This window comes from Armigeres subalbatus, chromosome 2 (assembly GCF_024139115.2).
Source record: "Armigeres subalbatus isolate Guangzhou_Male chromosome 2, GZ_Asu_2, whole genome shotgun sequence".
Classification (NCBI taxonomy): domain Eukaryota; kingdom Metazoa; phylum Arthropoda; class Insecta; order Diptera; family Culicidae; genus Armigeres; species Armigeres subalbatus.
The window spans coordinates 227,950,699-227,963,276 of record NC_085140.1 but is presented as its reverse complement, the minus strand read 5'-3'; the positions used below and the strand labels follow the sequence as shown (position 1 = coordinate 227,963,276).

General features: G+C 36.8%; 2 protein-coding genes and 1 long non-coding RNA gene across 7 annotated transcripts in view; 1 reads left to right on the top strand and 2 right to left on the bottom strand.

Annotated features, from left to right (window-relative positions):
* Positions 1-12,578, bottom strand: part of LOC134211820 (lysosomal-associated transmembrane protein 4B) — a 45,041-nt gene that overhangs the window by 7,956 nt on the left and 24,507 nt on the right. For all 3 annotated transcript variants that reach the window (XM_062689104.1, XM_062689106.1, XM_062689105.1), the window contains exons 3-5: positions 11,579-11,774; positions 9,782-9,920; positions 585-864 (exon numbers count right to left, since the gene is read on the bottom strand). In XM_062689104.1, the coding sequence (XP_062545088.1) occupies positions 585-864; positions 9,782-9,920; positions 11,579-11,774 (615 nt within the window). The remainder of the gene's footprint in view (positions 1-584; positions 865-9,781; positions 9,921-11,578; positions 11,775-12,578) is intronic.
* Positions 1-12,578, top strand: part of LOC134211818 (uncharacterized) — a 150,257-nt gene that overhangs the window by 124,550 nt on the left and 13,129 nt on the right. The gene's annotated exons all lie outside the window — the stretch shown is intronic.
* LOC134211823 (uncharacterized) lies at positions 2,125-3,669 on the bottom strand. Its single transcript, XR_009979109.1, has 2 exons — positions 2,726-3,669; positions 2,125-2,648 (listed from the first exon to the last, which is right to left on the bottom strand). It is a non-coding gene; the product is annotated as an uncharacterized LOC134211823 (long non-coding RNA).

Genomic DNA, 12,578 nt, shown 5'->3' with positions numbered 1-12,578 from the left:
TCGAACAAATTGACTTAGTATGTCATTTTTTAACCAGTGATTCGAAAAAAACCTGTACGCACATTTCATCACATTTGGCCGCCAGCTTGCCTGCGGGTTAGTCTCTGATTTGACGTTTGTGGAGGTCAACTACACCCACCGCTCCGAGCATTCTGACCAATGTTGCATATAAGAAGGTGCTGATGTATTGAATTCAACCCTTCTTATATACCACAGTGATCAAAATTCTCAGAACGGTGGGTGTAGTTGACCTCCACAAACGTTAAATCAGTGACTAACCCGCAGACAAGCTGACGGCGATTACCGCTCGCGAAAAACTGGTTACGGCGATTGTCCAAAGCTCGTAGTAAACTCCTCGTCTAATATTTTCAAAGTACATTCAGGCATCTAACATATTAGATTTTGGTCAGGATAAACAAATATTTGCCATCATGACAAAGAGGATATTGATAGCTTAACAAAACGAACGAACAAACATACGCACACACACACATATGTACACACACACATACGCACACCCATACCCACATATGCATTCACACAAACGCATACACACATACACATACAAACAATTATAACTATACCTGTCGTACATTAGCAGCTTCCGGGGTATCAGGAATGATATATGGTAGCATAGACCGTAAATTGTGCTGCCTGAATGTCAAGTACTTATAGCAACGCCAAACAATGCCAATTGCATATGCTTTGAGAAAAATAAAAAGGATAAATCCAATTAAAACCAATACTGATAATGTTTGTGGATTTAGTTTTGCCAACTCTTCCTTCCAAGGTAATCTATTCTGGCTCTCCGTAATCCACATATGTATGGATTTTATGTAACATAAGTGATTTGCAGCGGTTAAACTGTGGAAAAATTGAAAAAAAGACATTTAATTTTAATGTGGAGTAGTTAGTATATTGACGTTTGACTATGTTCAAACTGTGGAATACAAATTGTACTTCAAACCAACATAGTGTATCGAGTGATTGTTATACTTCCTTTGATTAAATCAAATTTTGTTTTATGGTTTTGGGTTTTATCGATTACTGCAACTCAGGCTTCGGTCCGATTCGCGAATTAAAATCAAATTAAACTTAAAAGTGACAGTTCGAAAATAATGAAATAGAGGAAAAAAAACTATGGGGGAAGACTGTCGCTGTCGTCACTAGCGAAACATCTTTTGCTGGCGAGGATAGGGCACTAAATGTCAACGAAGGAAAAATCAGTACGTTTTGATTTTGACAGATAGGTACCCAACATGTTTGGGGGGTTTGGGGACGATAACAAAGGGAACCGCAGCGACAATCGTCCTCTATAGTTTATTACCTCTATTGGTGGTGCTAACCAGCAAGACCAAAAAAATATCTATCAAAAATGATTCAACATCTGTCAAGATTATTTAACGTTTGAGCGGTGCATCATGATTACTGCTCTGCGAGCAGGGTTATTTGAAAATTATTGAAGTGTCATTTTTAAGTTTAATTTGATTTTAATTCACGAATCGGACCAAAGCCTCAAAGCTTGAGGGAGTAGATATTCGAAAGTAATTACATAGGGAGCGGGACCATTTGGGCAGCACCCCTATTGCCGTCCACAACGTTAATAACTCGACCGCGTTCCAACCAAATGGCTAGATTGTTTGTCCATCACTAGATATCGACAGAAACTAACTATGTACTAAAAAAACAATTAATTCGGGTGAAATGCGCTCGAGTAGTGAACGTTGCTGACGGGAATAGGGGGTGCTGCCCAAATGGTTCTCTACCCTATTTGAAAATGAACAGGTTCAAAGCTATTTACTACACTGAAAGAAGCGGCATGGTAATGCCAACAATATCAAAGGTGAAAATAAAAACATTTTACCACTTAATTTTGGTAGAACGCAGAAGGTATTTGAATCTACTGCAAAGTGCGGTAAATTTTACTATGCCTCATTGAGCATAGAAATGTGACAGATTTAACCATGTTCTTGCCTAGTATGCATGGATGAACTTGAAATATAGTAAATTTTACTACGTAGCGTGGTTTCCGTCACTCTATTGTCATGGTAGCATGGCATTGCCTGGAGCATTTTTTTATTGTGATTTTGCCAAAAAAAAAAAATAAATAAATACGCATTCACCTAAAATAAACCATTTTATTTTCAACAAATTTTCTGCAGCTTACCATATTTTAATGCGAAATAGGTGTTCAAATTTTTTGAACATGAACGAATATGAACGACAGCAGCATTATCAGAATTTAATGAATTACCAAGCATTCTGGCGAGTTTTTGCTAGCAGTAGAGACGGATCAAACCTTCATGGTACCAGGAGTTTCCAGTTAGTTCATTCTTTACAGGGCCCTGCCGCTTCCATCAGTATTCTGCTGTGTGAATGAAGAACATTTGATTCTCCCATACTGACGAAAATACCGGAATTGTCAATTCAATAGTCAGCTTAAATCCATGTCCATCATAATTACCAAAATATGGCACTGGTGGCACATGGCGAGTTTTTGCTAGCTAACTCCAGAAAAGTTGAATGGTTTAATAGTGCTGCTGCCGTTCATATTCCGATTGTCGCAGATACAATTCTCCATTAGAAATGTAACACGGAAGCGGCGAGGGAAGGGCATGCCGAGCAGAAGCCATCTTCGTTTTGTTTTTCTGGAAATGAGAAGAATTTTATCAATTAGGTATGCCTCTTTCAAAAGCGAAATGTTCTTATCAATATACACACCTACCTATGTTATTGGTCCAAAACGCTAATTTATATAATTTATAAATTAATAAAGCGTGATCCGAATTAAAAATCGCGTAAAACTGCTTGTTGTTTTCGTTCATCACCGTTCGACGGCACCCACGGTGGTAGAAGATAGGCTACGGTTGAATTTACCATGGGAGTCAGTAGTACAAGATTGTCAATGCATATAGTAGCGTGGACAATAATGTGGTAACTCATACAAATATTAAGGTTATGCGTACTATTATCGTGCATGGTAAACTTCAACATGACTGTGTGTTTGTTGCTACTATATATTTTTTATCAGTGTAGGGCGCGAACAAGTATAAAGCGAAAGAATGTGGGAGGGAGGGCCGGAGGCATAGATACCATTTATTGTACAACACACAATAGAGTGCTGCATCCTCTTACTTAACCTCACTCATCTGACAGTTAGCAGTGGTTTATTTACAGGGACCTAATCTGAAATTTTTTTGAACAACGATCGATATAAAGGGAATATGCTTCCCGGTGGCTTTTGTGAGGTAAACCATTGTAAACACATTTCTTCGCCATAGTTAAATGAAATTTTAATTGCTTAATTTCTAAAATGGACAAACAACCAAATATAAACAAACCACTGCTACCTGTCAAACTAATGAACGGATATTCATCTCATTCATTTGTGACGTCAGAATGCAGCACTCAACAGACTAACGCAAAATGAACTCCCCCAAGAAATTATGACGTTTGAGCGGGTCGCATAATGAACTTTTGTTCGAGACGACGACCCGCTCAAATGTCAAAATCCATCGGGTGAGTGAATTCGCACAGGTCTATGGACTTAACCACGAGCGTCTTCTTTTTTCACGATTGTTCTTCTTATCCGTCGAAAAAGTGACATCCGCTGCGGGCCGATGAATATTTTAGTGAACTCGGGAGCATTTTAGTTCACCGGATGTTCATGTCGAGGTTCGCCGCTCAAACGTCATTGTGTTCATTCAGTGCATTGGACCATGGTCTAATGCACCGAGTTCATCATTGACGTTTTGCCTTTCTCGTACAACAAAGTTGTACCGAGAAGGCTATCATTTCACTCCGAAAACGAACTTTTTATAGAGGACTCGTAGACCCATAGTGTTATATACCAATCGACTCAGTTCGACGAACTGAGCAAATGTCTGTCTGTCCGTGTGTGTGTGTGCGTATGTGTGTGCACACTGAACCATTGGCCAACTTTTCTAGTACTAAACCTTATTCAATTTTACCGCAGCAAGTTGCATTCGATGGAGAATGTTTTCTTTTGTTCACTATTGAATTTCAAAACGGTTGAACTTCGCAAAAAATAGTAAATATTCAAATAGTTATAACATATGATGATTTCGGTATGAAATGCTCTCGGATGAAAAGGTTATGCTCTCCCAAGACGCACAATTCGAAACTGACAGCATTCAGTTTTATAACAAGTTCAGGCTCAGCATCATGATGTCACATGAAAAGGCCTTTTCCATCGTACACGGAAGAATAAGTAGCAACACAGAAAAACATAAACCCATAATGAGATATAAAATACCCATTTTAAAGTTTTCGGAGTAATACTTTTAAATCAATTTAGAGAATATTGCTCATATCTAAAAAATGCGATCCTTAATAATATTTATTATTACCGAGGGGTATTTTTCACGTTTTCGAAAATGTATACTTGACATTTTGACAAATGCATAAAAAGTAGCCTTTACGAGGGAAGACATTTCCAGTCTAGTGTCATTGCCAAAATGGGATTTCACAATTGTTCTTAATTTAATGAACTTAAAATGTCTAATGTTCACTCAGATTTCCCCTGAATTTTCCGAAGCATTTTTCATTTACACTAATAGAAATCCACACATTTTTATTGGCAAAAATCTAAAGAAATTTACAACTAAATTTGATGTGTGAGTTAATAACCACCCGCTATTGGAAAATCCACATAAAGGTTATTAGTTAACAAGGTTTATGAGTGTTTCCACATATATGCTATGCAAACTCATATAGCCGTTATGTGGGAAATGCTTTATAGTCAAAATTTAAGTGTGCTAGGGTCTGTTCACAAATTACGTAACGCTTTTGGGGGTAGGGGGAGGTCCAACTTGCGTTATACTTTGTTACACTAAAAGGTCGGGGAGGGGGTGGGTACTATCAAATGTTACGCATAACGCGAATGAAAATCTATTTGAATGTTTTGCCTTTCTCGTACAACAAAGTTGTACTTATTGCCTTTCTCGTACAACAAAGTTGTACTTAAAGGCTTTCATTTCACTCCCAAAACGTACTTTTTATAGAGCGCTTGTAGACCCATAGTATTATATACCATTCGATTCAGCTCGACAAACTGAGCAAATGTCTGTCTGTCCGTGTGTGTGTCCGTGTGTGTGTGTGCGTATGTGTGTGCACATTGAAACATTAGACAATTTTTCTAGTACTAAACCTGAATCGATTTTGCTACAACAAGTTGCATTCGATGGGGAATGTTTTCTTCTTGTTCGCTATTGAATTTCATAATGATGGCACGGCTCAAAAATAGTAAATATTCAAAGAGTTATGAGACATCATTATTTCGTAACAAATAAGCTATCGATTTTCTAGGTTATGTTCTCCCAAGACACAATTTATTTATACACGGAAGAAAAAAAATCACAAAGAAACATAGAAACCCATTAATGAGTTAAAAGTACCTATTTTAAGATTTCATGTATACACTGAAAATTCTAGTTTATTTTTCAAAATGACCTAAGAAACATATTTTCATGAATGAATTTTAATATTGCGATCAACTGACCAATATGATAGCTTTTGATTGCGGTACACAAATTAATTTATGAAAAAAGGTGACATATGTTCTTTTTAAAAGTTAAGCGTCATTTCTGCCATTTCTTTCCCCTATGGGCCGATGTGAGCAGTGAGAAGTGAAAAGTGAGACGTGAGAAGTGCGAAGTGAGGAGTGAAAAGTAAGAAGTAAGAAATGAAAAATGAGAAATGAAAAATCACCAGATGATCCGAAATGAAAACAAAAATGTTTTCCAAATTTAATCTAGACTATCCTTTGAAAAGAGCTGAAATTTTTTGCTAATATTTTCAAATGGATATAATAGAAAAACGACGCATCCACAAAAAAAGTGTTGTATGGGTGACCATCGCAAAATCAGTCAAAATTTCTAGTGAAAATATCGGAAACAATCCAAATTGAGCCCTACACTGAAAAAAATCAGTTTAAAAATTTTAAAGTCGATTTTCTTTTTTATTTAAATGAAATTTTGTCTCAAGATAGGTGATTATGTTCCCTACCAACCGTCCATACATCGCAAGCTGGGCACTCTTAAGGAAAAAAAGTTTTTCTAACAAAAACTTTTTCTTGTCGGAATTATTTTCAGTGTATTTTCATCTGAAACTAAACCAATGAAAGCCATCGTTATAGAACCCCAAGCAAATCTATTTTTATGATACATTGTCTAATTTAGTCACTAAATATAGTTTGTTTTTAAATTAAGAGTAATATTAAAAAGGGGTTTATATCTTCAAAAAAATATTATATTCCATTATTAGCTTCTTTAGTTGCGACCAGTTACGACCAAAACATTGTACTCTGCCTGACTGTACAGGAATACTTAATAAGAGTATATATGTATACATATGTTAAATCCACCCCTTAAAGACACTGAAAAAATCAATTCCGTCAAGAAAAAGTTTTTGTTAGAAGTGCCCGGCTTGCGATGTATGGACGGTTGGTAGGGAATATAATCACCTATCTTGAGACAAAATTTCTTCCAAATCAAAAAGAGCGTTTTTTTGCAAATTGACTTTTATTTTTTTAAATTGATTTTTTTAGTGTAGGGTTCTATTTAGAGTTTTTCAAAAAGTTTTATTAGAAAGTTTGAATGATTTTGCGACAGTCACCCATACAACACTTTTTTGTAGGAAGCGTCGTTTATCGATTATATCCATTTTGAAAACATCAGTAAAAACAAGTTTGACCCTTTTCAAAAGATAGTCTGCATCAGATTTGGAAAACCTAAGTATGCACTTTTCTTTTTACAGCACCTTTTAAGTATTGACCAATAAATTGACAAAAAGTCAACTTAACAATAAGAACACTTGCAAGATCCCAAAAAGTCCTATTTGGCTTCATGCATTTCTATTACATTTCTCGCATAACTTTTCAAAAGGACCTAAGCAAAATTTTTTCATGAATTCTCGCTTAACTTTTCAAAAGCACCTAAGTAACATTTTTTTCATGAATTAATTTGAACACTGCAATCAATAGTTTTCATGTTGTTCTGTTGATTGCAGTACTCAAATTAATTCATAAAAAAATGTTACTTAAACCCTTTGAAAAGTTATGCGAGATTTATAGTACAACAAAAAGCCATCTAGTAGAAAATCTAGATGGATTATTCCATTGCTGACAAACGTTCATTTCGAACCAAAAACCGCAAGTTGCTGGTTGATTTTTTTGTCATATACTCTGTCTCGCTCAAACCAACAGCGAATAATCTAACGACTACTTTCACGAACACTTTATTGTCAGATTTTCTGGATATGATACACTGCGCGGCGTTTGTAATGTTCCCAAATGGGTACTTGCACAAAACTTCACGCGGCGAATGACTGTAGAAAGGTACGGCCGCGACAAACGATACACCGCAATGCTATTCATCCATAAGAATCAAGTAAACAGGGTGCAGAAAGCGCGGCGGTACCTTTCATGAAAGGTTCGCCGCGTGCAATTTTGAGAAAATCAGGCAATAAGGACCAGCCACTTTAACCGACCGTGTCCATTTAGCAAGTATGGTGTTGAAGTTGAATATAATCTGTAGATTAAAAAAACAGTTTAATAAAGTAAAAACTCAGCAAGTAACCGCACAATATTGAGTAAAACAAATTAAGTGTGTAGCATTTCCACATTCAATGAATAAATTTCGCACCGTGTATACTGACAGCATTAAAGTTTGTGTTGCTTCTTTCGTGCTTTATTGATGATGCTAACCTCTCAAGCAAAGCTTTCCAAAGCTTCAAATGTGGAACACGAAAACTAACACACGCGCTATAGAGACCGAAGCCGATGACTTTATCCGCTCGCATCAACACAGTTGTAAAAATTTCATCGTTGGAAATAAAAATCGCATTCGTACATGCTTTCTCGTGCGCTCGTTACGTTTGCTGCCATTTTTTCCTGCTTTGGAAGGAAAGAAGAGGCGTGTCATTGAGGCTAACTGCTTATTGGGTTGGGTGGTTTGGGTGGAATGATGGTGTAGTTTGGGCATTTGGGTGATTTGAACATAACATTCGTTTTCATACACCTCATTATTTCCATATTATGCGGCTTTTTCCATTGATATTTATGTGAATTGTGTTGTTAATTTTCACAAATGTACTTGTACAATTATTACACAAAGGCATGCAAAATCAATGAATGACATACAACTAGTTTTATTGAACTTTAATATTACATTGGTGAAAAAACACTACGTGGTAATCGGCCCTAAAACAATTGTAGACGCGCTGTCTGGACAGTTAATCCATATTGTATTTTATAATGTATTTTTTAAAACGTGCCGCTGCGCTAATTATTGTACTATTTACCCACGATCGCATATTTGTAACATATGCATTTTTCCTTTCTCGTACAACAAAGTTGTACCGAAAGGCTATATGATTGCTCCAAAAAAACTTTTGATAGAAGGCCCGGAGACCCATAGTGTTATATACCGATCTACTCAGCTCGACAAACTGAGGTGATGTCTGTTTTTTTTGTGTATGTATGTGTATGTGTACAAATTTTGTAGACACACGTTTTAGAACTTAGAATTATCCGATTTACTCGCAACAAGTTGCATTCGACAGGGAATTGTTTGCTATTGAAAATGGGCCCGATCATTGCTTTTCGGAATTATTGAAAAATCATTGTTTTTTCCCACAGGTCCCCCTTGGAAAAAAAAAAATCAAAAAACAATTGTTTTTGAATGGTGGCAAGGCAAAAATATTAAAAATGATCGAAAAAATGTGATCTATTCACCCAAAGAGCTTTTTTGACCTTTTTAAAGTGATTTTTTCAATATATTTTATAATGCACGAGAAAGGCATCATCACTGCTAGGTGGATTAATCTGGGTTTTTTTTGTGTCTTTATTAGGGAGACTTTCAGCCCAAGGCTGGCTCATCTCCGCCATCATTGACGATTGAGCGGTGCACTGTTTGCTAAGAATGAATACTTTTTCATTCATCGATTTCATTTGGCGCCGAAATTAATTTTGAATGAACTGAAAAAGTGTTCATTTTTAGTAAACAAGCACACTGCTTGAACGTCGCCCCCGTAACGCTGGGTAGACACCTTTGCGTGGTGTGTTACGGTGTAAGATCTACAACGGTCATATTGTCAGTTACAGGCAGATCCTGACCCAACGAATACTTTCTCCAATATCCAACTCCGTGGTACTTATGAGGGTGTTGCTGAGTTGGGGGTCTCTCGTTAAGTATATACTACATCAACACTTCCTTCCCCTCCCAAGTTACGGTGAAGATGGGTGTGGCCAGGAGTAGTAATCCTCATGCCTTTGCGATTTTTATCCTAGATTGAAATCAAGGACCACACCCACCTTGATTTCTGATAGCAATCTGGATAAGGATTGAAAAAAAAAAGAAAAACATGAGTATCACTAGTGCCCAATCTACAATCTATACAAGATTATATATTTCGAAATACAATTTTATTAGAAAAACACTATCCTACAGTCTGATCATAGCCTCGATTTATTTAAAAAATACTGATTTCACAGATTTCACAGATAATAAGAGACTTAATTTGAAGAAGATAAGATAATGTACAGATGGCAAATGGTGCAGATGATTGGCGCACCGGTGAACATCTCAAGCTGAAAGTCTTTCATGGATATTCAATTAAGTGCAACTTGTTTGAGAATAATATGTAAATCAATTTTTCGATTATTCATTTATCATATGTTAAAAAACTAAATTTATTTGATGAATGCTCGTTCGTCTGTGAAATCTGTAGTGTACATACTTACTATACTTGCTATACTTACGTGGCAATGGCGAAATCAAATATTTGTAAGCAGAAAAATGGCAGCAAATGGGAGGGTTTACCCTTGACCGCTCCGTAAATTAACATTAATGTAACGGCTATCATACATAAGAAAACAAGTCCACTCATATCAACGTCATCTGAAACAGATAAATACGAGATTTATGGAGACTTGTGCACCGAATAAACTTAACGAAGGCTCTGACCTTTGGGTGGTGCCAAAATTCATTTGAAATGAAGTCAATGTAAGAATATGGGTTCATTTCAGCACCTCTCTAACGTCAAAACCCGATAAAGAGATCACCATACAAGGAACTCTACATTCTTGATTTTTCATGTTAGGGGCCATCCACATTACGCTTCTATGTGTGACGAAGAGAAGAAAGGGAGGGTTTTTGAAAATCTCAATTTCTTGCGTGACGTACTTTGTGGATCTCCCCTTAGTCAAATCATTAAAAATGTTTACAGAATGAACTTAACGAAGGTTAACATTTGCAAGGTGTCGAGGTTCATTTGAAATTAATTTAATATTAGAAGTGTGATTTTGGCACCTCCTGAACGCCAATACCTTCGTTAAGTCAGTGTACTGCCCAATTCAATGAATGATCTCACGAGTTCATTTTAACATTTGAGTTGTGCCGAATTCATTTGAAATTTACTTGTTATGTTATCACATATATGAAGTGAACGAAGGTTTTGACTTCGAGGCAGTGCTTCAAATAAACTTAACGAAGATTTTGTCGTTTGGGAGATGCCGAAATTCATTTGAAATAAACTCAATAGACCAGTGCAGGAGTTCATCAAATTCACTCACCTGATGGATTTTGACATTTGAGCGGGTCGTCTTCTCGAACAAAAGTTCATTTTGCGTTCATTATGCGACCCGCTCAAACGTCACAATTTCTTGGGGGAGTTCATTTTGCGTTAGTCTATGGAGCAGTGCGCCAAATGAACACTTTGACGTTTGAGCTGTGCGCTGTTTACTAAAAATGAACACCTTTTCATACATCGAATTCATTCCAAATGAATTTCGGCACCGCTCAAATGTCAAATAATGAACCTATGCACTGCCCCATAGCCCATATGGATAGAACTGAATAAACATTCTTTACTCAAATCTCTCTGGGTGCTGATGAAAATCTCTGTGAATCTTCACAGAGGTGCGAGTGACGATTATTTACTCAGGTTTATTCATATTGGCTAATAAGGAGAAGTGTTCATTTCGGCACTGCTTAAACATCAAAACCATCGTCAAATTCGTCACACATTTCCACGAATATTCGAGTTCATTATTTTGAGGTTCAGCAAGTGCCGAAATGAACATATTTTCATACATCGTGTTCATTTTAAATGAATTTCGATTCCTCCCAAATGTCAAAACTTTTGTTAAGTTCATTCGGTGCACTGCCCCCCGGAATTAACCAAAAGCGTCTTCTTTTTCCACGATTCTTCTTCTTATCGGTCTGAAAAGTGACATCCGCTGCGGGCCGATGAATATTTCAGTTTTTTTAATTCACCGGATGTTCATGCCGAAGTTCATTTTTTGTAAACATCACCCGTAGCGGATGTTTTCTTCTTACTGAAAATCGGCGCGTGACGTCATCGTGGTTTATTTCATATGAAATTCATTTTGGCAAGACTCAAACGTCAAATAATAAACTCTTGCATATGAAAAAAGTGCATGGGTTCATTGTTTTGATGTTTGAGCACAAGAATTTCTACATGAGTTTCAAATAAATGTCAAACATCAAAATTATGAACTCCTGCATTGCCCAATAAAACAGTTATATTATCGTACTGCTGTGTAGTCCTGTTTGCTGGAAACGTTCAATATAAGCATATGGGCGATCAACTTTGCTTAACGGTGTCGGCAAAATCGGTGCTATTTGTTCGGTATCACTATCACCATCGTCATTCATATCGTCCATTAAAAGGTGATAATTGTTGGTCCGAATTATTACCGAAATTATTCCAAGGGCCAATAGGTTTAAGCACTGTAAGTAAAAAAAACCAATATTATAAAATAATTCATATAAAAGTTTTTGACTATACGCTAGGCTATACGGCTAGTGATAGAAATTTAACACTATAAGGTTTTACAAATGGAATTCAAAATATTTTTCAAAATTACAAATATGTTTTAAATATTGTAGATCCAGTTGAAAACCAAACTGAGCTCTCGCGACAATCGCATTGTCTCCCATTTCCCAATGTCGCTACTGCATCGCGAGAAGTGCGCACCTATGATATAGCCGTGCGCAATCATGCGGACCACTCGCAATGCAGTTGCAACAGTCGGAAATGGGAGAAAATGCGCTTGTCACGAGAAATCAGTTCGGTTTCTAACTAGTTCTACTATATTTTTAAAATATATTGTAGGTATTCGTAGTAGGCATGTAATAGGAGAGTAGGGTTAGACAGTAGCAACCAATAAATGTAATGTCAGACAATCTCGAGACACGCAATAAAGAGGACGTTATCAATCTAGCTCTCTGTGTATTGTCTTCAATTCAGAAGTGGGATGATGATCTTACGCAACTTTCCAAGACGAAGAACTGAAAATGAAAATTCTTCGAGCGTTGGAGGGAAACTGAACCAAACTGAAATCGAAGTTACGAACCAAGAGGAAATGAATGATAGCGAAATAGAAATCGAAATGCGTCCCGAAACTGGTACTTGTACGGTTGTTGGCGAACGTGGAGTTAATGTAGTTGAGATGAGCGGTGAAGAGAAGCAGAGGATGGCCGAGCTGTAGGTATTCGTAGTAGGCATGTAATGGTCCAATGCACCGAATGAAC